At 35.8% G+C, this 9,722-nt stretch overlaps 1 protein-coding gene across 1 annotated transcript in view; it reads left to right on the top strand.

Moving 5' to 3' along the window:
- Positions 1 to 2,133: 2,133 nt before the first annotated feature.
- The window catches only part of LOC136803087 (superkiller complex protein 3-like), a 61,039-nt gene continuing 53,450 nt past the window's right edge, over positions 2,134 to 9,722 (top strand). The window contains exon 1 of the mRNA XM_067059836.1: positions 2,134 to 2,307. Coding sequence (XP_066915937.1) covers positions 2,227 to 2,307 — 81 coding nt within the window. The 5' untranslated portion in view covers positions 2,134 to 2,226. The remainder of the gene's footprint in view (positions 2,308 to 9,722) is intronic.

The following is a 9,722-nucleotide window of genomic DNA, read 5'->3' as shown; positions in this document are numbered from 1 at the left end:
TATTCGATTGGCTCCTTTATTCGATGAAATACACTCTTCTCGAGATGCATAAATTTATTGTTGTCCTCGTTTTCAAACAGATTTCATTGCTATAAAATTACATATTCACAATGATAATTGTGTTGTTTACACCTCATGAGACATTTTAAATTTCAAGTACTTTTGTTTTAGAGTTAATGTTTGCCTTTTGAGAATTTAAATTGATTTAAATGTATAATTTCATAGCAATGAAATCTGTTTGAAAACGAGGACAACAATAAATTTATGCATCTCGAAAAGAGTGTATTTAAAGTCCCCGTCAACAAGAAACTCTCGTAAACGACGCTCCATTATTCGATAAGTTCCCTTATTCGATGAAAATCCAATTCCCCTTGAAGATCGAATTAGAGAGCGTCAACTGTATACTTTACCATATTCTTCATTAAGCCTTTCCTTTGATTTTCACAGAAACAAGAACTTTAAGTTTTTATGATTTCAAAACTTTCATAAATATCATTTTTGTGCAAGCCTTTTTAAAATTTCATACATTATTACGACTATATCAAACCATATAGCAATATAGTTTATTTCAAAAGTTCAAAAAAAAACACTTCAAACATATAAAGCAACTATTTCGTAAGTCCTTCTGTTGTCTAGCGAGATATACCTGCTCATTAAGGTTATCGAAAGCTGTGAAAAATCATTATCACTCTAAAATTAGTCTGATCATTTTAATGAACCCTCTAATCTCTATAATTACTAATACCTATGCCAAAATTATAAATCGTTTTTAATCATCAGTCACTTTTATAAGAACGCAAGTCAAAAATCTACGTTTGATTCTTGCTTCAAAGTAAACCGTCGAACAGTTAAAGTTTTTCTCATATTCAGAGGCCCAAACGTTGCGCTGGGTACCAGAGGCCAAGTATTGAGATCGATACTCACAAGTATAAAACTTCTCTAAAAAGTAAATTAAAGTCTTTGTCGGATAGAGTTTGTTTTTTTATGACGCTTTACACGTTTGAACTTTTTCTTTGCCAAACTGTGTCTGTCATTTCACTACAGCACTGCGTTTTGACGTCACTTTTCATGATATCATTTATTATACTTGTGTTTTAATCAACTGAAACCCCAGAGGTGGGTTATGTTTAGTAGACTAACCCCGTGGGAGGGGTACTCGATTCAAAAACGACCACCGTATGTACGGCCCCTTACAGTGCAGAGAAAATTTAGCCAAATATGGTCAAATTTTCCAAATTTTACACCCTTAGAGTGCAATTTGTCTCATCTTTGCTCATTTCGAACCTTACAGTGCACTTTGGGAAGCTTGGAAAGAGAACCCTTAAGGGCTGCGCGTACGGTAGATCATTTACCTTTTAGTGCCCCCCCCAAAAAAAAAACTGACTTGGCAACCTACACAGTACCCCGTCATATATTTGACCGCGACACAGCAACACTAAAAAGTGAGCTTAGGGACGGGTTTTCCGACTGTGAACTGCTCCTGATGTTATTCACAGCTCAAAAATTTAGAAATACTAAAACAACTACAAGATGTCTGTCATTTGAAGTTAGGTTTAGATTAGCGGGTTTGTAGGTATATAAAAGATTTTTTTGGGGGCGGGGGGGGGAGAGGGTGGTCAAGTGTAAATTGTCCATCCTGCCTCGCGGCCCCTGAAGATACTTCCGGAGGGAACAACGCTTTTTCTTGTTTGACAACGAATTAACTCCGGCTACTCTCTTGTCCAAGAACACTTGGTGCATGATCGTTCATCATGTCATTAATAAATACAAATTTTAATTTATTGTAAGCTTCTATAAGGATCAATCAAATTCTTTGGTGAATGCCAGGAACCTAGAATCCCCCTTCCCGGTCTACGGATTTTTGAAAATTGTACCCTTAGGAAGGAATTTTGGCGGGAATTTAATTTGACGGATGGCCGAGAAAGTTTTTTCAGAGGGAATATAATTTGGCGGATGGCTGGAAAAATTAATTTGAAGGGAACTTACTTTGGCGGGTTTTGGATAAACCTGCCAAATCCGCCAAATTTTCTTCCTCAAAACCGCAAAATTGGTTTCCACGAAAGTAAAGATAGTTAGTGTGTGTACACCTTTAAAAACTCATTTTGAATTTTGATAGTGTAAGTAGAGCCTTTTGTAAGCAAAAATGGTACCTCAGTTGCGAAAAAAAAATTTCGAGAAAAAAGGTCAAAGGTGAGGGGATTTTCGTGTCAACGTACGTTGGACTGAATGGATATCAAATCAGAGCTGAAGAGTGCAAGAGATTGCATAAAGAAGAAAGAATACAAGGAAGCTGTAAAGCATTGCAAGGTAAATCAATTTTTTAAATTCTCATATTCGTCCATCACTGCTTTCTGTAGGACCCTGCCGACGACGCACGTGCGCACCGGACTTAACGAACGTACGCAAAAGTCCGGTGTAAAATGAGAATTTTTTTTTCCACCGGACAATTTCTACACCGGACTTAAGGGAGTCGGATGTCTGGTGTCAAAGAAGGATATTTTTTCCCACCGGACAATCAAAACACCGGACATGATCAGTCTGGTGCGTCCAGTGTTTCTTAATTTTTTGTTTCATAAATGTCCGGCGTCCAAAATTCCTTGTATGCAACACCGGACTGACACCGGACTTATTGCGTCCGGTGTAGCGAAAGGATACTTTTTGCCACCGGACAAATACACCGGACAGTCCGGTGCGTCGTCAGGGTCCTCTTTCTGTCAGTCTAAGCTTATAAACTCCTTTATACCAGACCCGATCAATCGAACTTGTCGAACCAATCGAACAATCGAACTACTCAAACTCCATCGAACGATCAGTCAGGCACATCCTGGCAAATGAACGGGGTGAGCATTTGCATGGGGTATTCGTCACCCAGTGTAAATGAGATAGGACGTCTCAGGTAGCCATTCCGGGTTTGCTTGTTTTTTATTTGACGCTTATCAAAATCTTCAATTTTAGGTCAAACTTTGAAAAGCAATTGTTCTTTGTGTAGTTGAGCTATAAAATTAATTATTTTTGAGTAATTTAGAGCTTTCTTTTAGCTTTCCAACCATATATAATACGCAGGTGTAATATTCTACACTTTTGTCTAAAAATTCGTTTCAACTAAGGCCATTTTTAGAAAAATTAGATCTGCGGGACACAAAAAATTTCACAACTCATCTTTGATTTCAAAGCGCTGCGGAGGAAAAAATGTTCAACGTGAACACTTTTCCATATTTATCAGAAAATACCTGAGAAATCCAATGGTGCTACTCTTGAAAATTAATTCTTTCATGAAAAGTTATTATTTTTTACTTTTCATAGTTTGGCAAGCATTTTCAGCCTAAAAATGAGGACTAGAATTATAGAGAGTGATACCACTGAAAAATTTGACCCTTTTTTAGCCTAAAACAGTTATTTATATGCCATGGGGAATTTTTCCTCCGCAGCGCTTTGATTACAAAGATAGGTAGGTTCAGCAATTTTAACTTCCGCTTTATATATAACGTTTTTATCGTTTTTTGCAATGCAATGTCTTCTTTTTCAAAAAAATGTCTTTTCATTTCTTCCTTGAAGTGTTAGCAAGCCATTACAAAAAGAATTTGATAAAAGTCTGCAGTCAAAATGAAGATATCTGGAATACCTTGACTCAATACAAAAGCTTGAATTTTCAATTTTCGCAGCATATTTTGGTGCCATTTTATATGCCGTTTCCGGGCTAAATTGTCAACCTCAAATGTCTAAAAAGGTGCTATTTTAGCGGAACCAAAATCTCAATATCTCCGGAACCGCTTATCATTAGGAGGTGTATGACCCCTCATTTTTTTTCTTTTTTGAAGCTCTACAAGATGAACTAGGTTTGATTGCCACCAGAATAGTTTCAATTTGACCCTGGAATGGCTATCTCAGGCTAAAAGCGTGAAAATGAATAAAAATGAACTTCAAACTGAAAAAGGGAAAAAGGAAGAAAACTGGGAACCTTATTTTTTCGTTAAAAGTTTCTTCAATCTTCGAAGACAAAATTGACCCATGGAAAAAAAAAATTCATCTATGCAGTTCTTTGAAATGAAGCAAAATATTTCCAACCCGGTTCAATTAAACTGGGTATTTGGCGCTATTACGTCACTTTCGTTTTCGACCCCGTTCATTTGCCAATGGTTGCAAGTGAAAAATACCCCGTTCATTTGCCAGGATGTGCCTGACTGACGATTAAAGTTCGATTAAAAAATTAATCGAGAGTGTTCGATTAAGTTCGATCAATGGGTTTCGGTTCGATCAGTTCGATAAACCAATTTTGTTCGACAAGTTTGTGCTGCTCCGCCACCGTATATTAGCTTCTTTTCAAAGCCAAATTCGGAATGTAAATTGGGAAATAACTTCCGATAACGGATTACACACTTTTCCTGTATCCTTATAGCGCCAGACGCAGGGTTTGTTGGGGCGTAGTATTCCGCCACTCGGCCGCGCGCGAAATCGCAACAGAGGGGCTACGGGCTTTATTTCGGATAGACAAATATCCGGGTACAATAAACATCAAGCTGTTAAGTCCGGGAACTGTCGAAATGGCAATCGCGTGCCAGGACAAAGTTTTTGCAAGCGAGGGAAGATACATGAGGATTTAATATCATCGAACTAATCAAACTTTTTACTGACCGAACTAATCGAACTGCTATTGCTTCAAAACTTGTGAGTGTTCGATTAGGTTCGACTAATTTTTTTAATCGAACTTTAATCGTTCGATGGAGTTGGATTAGTTCGATTGCTCGATTGGTTCGACAAGTTCGATTGATCAGGTCTGGTTTATATCACCAGCCACCAGGTGGTGTCAATCGAACACCTATCAAACCGGGAAAAATTTCATAAAGTTTGATGACTGTTCGATTATACGATTATATATAGTTCGATGAATCCGATTGAGGTTCGATCAGCTCGATTAAGATTGATGAAGCTCGAAGTTATTTATATTCTGAGGGCGTATTGGCCATAGTTCGGAAGGGGGTCACTACCCCCCCTACCCTAGAGCTACCCCCCCTACCCTAGGTTCTTCCCCCTTTTAAAATTTGATGCTACCCCCCTCAAAATTTTAAAATCCTACAAAAGAAAATAGAACACACTGCATTGCGAAAAAAATAGAATCATTTTGAATCGAATGTTTCAAACATATATACTAAACAATTAATAAAGGAGACGTTGCATTGTAAATTAAAAATAAAACTTCTAATCTGGGAAAACACAAAAAAAAACATACCACTGACATCTTACCCCCCCCCCTTTCTAGATGAACCCCCCCCCCCTTTCTAAAAACTTCCCCCTTTCTAGAAAAAATCCCTTTCTGAGATTTTCTGAACATCGCTACCCCCCCCCCCTTTATAAGGGGGGGGGGTGCGAACATGTATTGGCGGCCGCCCACTGGCCATTCTCGCGGGCCATCCTATATCTATCCCATCAGATGGGACAAGCTGGAGATTTTACAAGCTCTTTTACAATTTAGTTGGTCGTTAATTTGTAAAAAAAAAGATTTAAATACGAAAGTATCATTTCTATTTTACTTCAAATGAGCAATGAGTGAAGCATACAGTGACTGCGTTTTGATTAAACAATCTCGTAATTTTCTGAAAGGTAAAGAAAAGTAGAAATCGATCCGACACAATCATCGAACCACATCAAACTTTCATATTGAACCACATCGAACTTAAATCGAACCGGTAGTGATCCTAAATCCGACAGCCCTGCCTAAATCCGACCCCCAAAATAACTGCTATGAAAAAAAATCCTATGTTTACAAACATTACTTCTCCAAGTTGAATAATAAACTATTGCAAGACCTCTAAAAACAAAACATCTAACAAGATGACTATAATGTCAAGATGTCAAATATTGTGTTCAAAAAAGCGCAAGTTGTAAGAATAATTACCTCTATTATTGTGAATCCATTGCTTGTGTTTTAAAACGTTTTAACAATTTTGTAATGAAAAATTATGTTTTGTATAAGAAGCAATTATTGTTATTTGGTTCAATTGGTTCAGTGTATCAAATCTCTCAGTTTAGTTGACACTTTGGTATCTTCATTGCGTCACAGCGAAAGGTTTGTTTTTATTTTAGGGGTCACTCACATATCAATTCTTCCCACGACTAACGTCAAATTGACGCGAAGGGGTGGGGGGTTAGAGTCTGTGACGCTAAGAAATTTCACCAGAAATATCGATTTTTTGAGACGTTTATTCTATGACAAATGTTACTTTCCATATTTCGTTTCCTCATTTTATATACCTAAGTATTCGTTCGTTTCGCTATTTTATAGAACAATTTTAACCAAAACAAACAGCCCTATGTTTATGTCTTGTGTTCCTTTTTTAGACGGTCCGCGCGGCCCTTAAATTTTGCAGACGATCGGTCTTCTTTTTGTGAAATGCCGCTATTCTGTTGATTATAATTACGGAGATAATTACTTTCGGCAACTCTCCGAAAAAAAGTTTGGAAATTATCTCCATTATTTTTAAAATACGACGATCGGTCTTCTTTTTGTGAAATGCCGCTATTCTGTTGATTATAATGACGGAGATAATTAATTTCGGCAACTCTCCGAAAAAAAGTTCAGAAATTATCTCCATTATTTTTAAAATGTAAAAACTGAGCAAACCGTAGCGAAATTAAAGATGGCTGACGAAACAACGATGAAAGTGAAGGAGAGAGTTTCATCGATTTTTGATAATTTTTAAACTTTGACGTTGAGAGAGGGGGTGGGGGGTTTCAAATTAGCGTCAATTTGACGTTAGTCGTGGGAAGAATCGATATGTGAGTGGCCCCTTAGTTTGTATCTTTGAAAGACCCCATCGGATTTAGGCAGGGCTGTCGGATTTAGGACCACTCACGGAACTCATCGAACATCCATCAAACTTCATCGAACAAAGAACACTCATCGAACAAAGAACACTCATCGAACTAAATCGAACTTACCAAGAAATTTTCGTAAAGTTCGATAGCTGTTGATCGGGTTCGGTAATCGAACAGCCATCGTTTGATTTTGTCAGATAAAGTTTGATGGTTTGATTACAAAAATCGGTTTGATAGGGTTCGGTTGACACCGCCTGGATATCAAGATTAGAACACTAGGCTAGTCTTACCTCTTATATCTTTCCTGTTTTACAACAATACAATTCTGACAAGTTGACACAACACATTGATAAGTAATCCCTGTGACAGAAGTTTATATCGAAATCCGTCAACTGCTCTAACTTGGGAGGGACCAGTCAGGGCCTCCTTGGTCTTTTATAACATTAGTTCGAATATAATAAAAACATACCTAATCAACACAACCAAACCTTCTGTCTTGCATTTACTCTTTCCTTCCCAACAACTTTCGTTTTTTATTATGTAGGTTTTAAAATCCACAAGTAATGAACCTCTTATAGCTTTATCTGATTAAATCTCGTTGAAAACCTTCTGATTGCATTCAAAAATAGAACCCCAAAAAGTGAGGTTTTCAATCACAGCCACTTTTTAGCCCACAGCCTTGACATTCTTGTGGCTGCTGTGTAGTACAAAATTCCATAAAATAAGGAAATTGATGAGCTTTCCAAAAATGTGGCTCCCTTTGAAGTTGAGTGATTCAGTCTTGAAATATAAGATGGCAAAGTGAGGGCAGGTTTTGTGGCTGTATGTCACTGTGGCTCACTCAACAGGTTGGCTTATATGTGCCGTCCTGCTTTAAGACTTCAATATTTTTTAACCGTTTTTCTTGGAATTGGTAGTTTAAGGTCTGATAAAGATACTTATGGGTTTAATTTGTGGCTGCAAGGTTTTAAATGGGCTTAAAATGTGGCTTCAATCACTAATTTATCAATTTGCACATTCCAGGTTGGGTTTTGTTTTCGAAACATGAATATTTGCAAAGCCTAATGCAAAACAAACACAATCTGACACAGTCTGACACAATACAGTGTTGTTATTTTAAGAAAAAGTGTACATTTTGTGGCTGCAAATACCATTTTTTGTACATATAACCTTCTGAGCTGTTACATAAAAGTATTAGTTTGCATTTTTAGGGTTGGCTTATGTGCTGTCCTGCTTTAAGACTTCAATATTTTTTAACCATTTTTCTTGAAATTGGTAGTTTAAGGTCTTAAAAGATACTTATGGGTTTAATTTGTGGCTGCAGGGTTTTCAATGGGCTTAAAATGTGGCTTCAATCAAAGCATATATATGAAAAAAATCGTCAACTTTGAGCTGCAATTCTAGCCCAATGACCCAATAATTTTGGTTCTATTTTTGATATTTTGTGGATAAACCTTTTTGCTACGAGTTTCATCTGAAAAAAATGATTTTTGCTCATTGAACAAATTTGTGGCTGCCTTTTTATCAACTTTTTCTTGATTTGTGCCGCAATTTTGGCCCATTTTACAAATTTTTTTTTTTCAACCTTCTTATATCACCTTTAGAACCAATATTATGAAGTTTCGTTTGAAAAGAGTTATCGACCGCCCTGAAGGCGGTCCCACCAGTTTTGTATACGGTGAAAAATCTCATTTTCTCGAAATCAGAAAAATTGCCAATTGTCGCATATGAGTGCAATACTGAGGAGATAATAACAATTTCGATTACCTCCGTAATATATTAACCGCGTGACCAAATTTAATAAAACGCGGAAAAGAACTTTTGCAAGTCACTCAATAGTTTTAAACGTGTAATACTCTCGGGTATCTAATTACTTTTGATTGAAAACAATTTACCTTTCGGTAATTAGTTATTATGAAGTAAACAAAGGATGGCGAAAAATATGAGCATATTATATTTTCTTATAAGCATCTACTTTATAAGAATAGAATCAAAAACTCTTGATTAAAGGCAATTTACCTTTCGGTAATTAGTTATTATGAAGTAAACAAAGGATGGTGAAAAATATGAGCATTTTTATTTTTATTATAAGCATCTACTTTATAAGAATCAAATCAAAAACTCTTGATTAAAGGCAATTTACCTTTCGGTAATTAGTTCTTACAAAGTAAACAAAGGATGGCGAAAAATATGAGCATTTTTATTTTTATTATAAGCATCTACTTTATAAGAATAAAATCAAAAACTCTTGATTAAAGGCAATTTATCTTTCGGTAATTAGTTCTTACAAAGTAAACAAAGGATGGCGAAAAATATAAGCATATTTATTTTTCTTATAAGCATCTAATTTATAGGAATCAAATCAATAACTCTTGATTGAAAACAGATTACCTTTCGGTATTTAGTTCTTACAAAGTAAACAAAGGATGGCAAAAAATGTGAGCATATTTATTTTTCTAATAAGCATCTAATTTATAAGAATCAAATCAAAAACTCTTGATTAAAGGCAATTTACCTTTCGGTAATTAGTTCTTTCAAAGTAAACAAAGGATGGTGAAAAATATGAGCATATTTATTTTTCTTATAAGCGTCTAATTTATAGGAATCAAATCAATAACTCTTGATTGAAGGCAGATTACCTTTCGGTATTTAGTTCTTACAAAGTAAACAAAGGATGGCAAAAAAAATTAGCATATTTATTTTTCTTATAAGCATCTACTTTATAAGAATCAAATCAAAAACTCTTGATTGAAGTCAGATTACCTTTCGGTAAATAGTTCTTACAAAGTAAACAAAGGATGGCAAAAATTATGAGCATATTATTTCTTCTTATAAGCATCTACTTTATAAGAATCAAATCAATAACACTTGATTGAAGGCAATTTACCTTTCGGTAATTAGTTCTTACA

The sequence above is a fragment of the Clytia hemisphaerica genome, unplaced genomic scaffold (genome assembly GCF_902728285.1).
Source record: "Clytia hemisphaerica strain Z4C2 unplaced genomic scaffold, Clytia hemisphaerica genome assembly, whole genome shotgun sequence".
Taxonomy (NCBI): Eukaryota; Metazoa; Cnidaria; class Hydrozoa; order Leptothecata; family Clytiidae; genus Clytia; species Clytia hemisphaerica.
The sequence above is the reverse complement of the archived record's forward strand: the minus strand, read 5'-3'. Positions and strand labels throughout refer to the sequence as shown.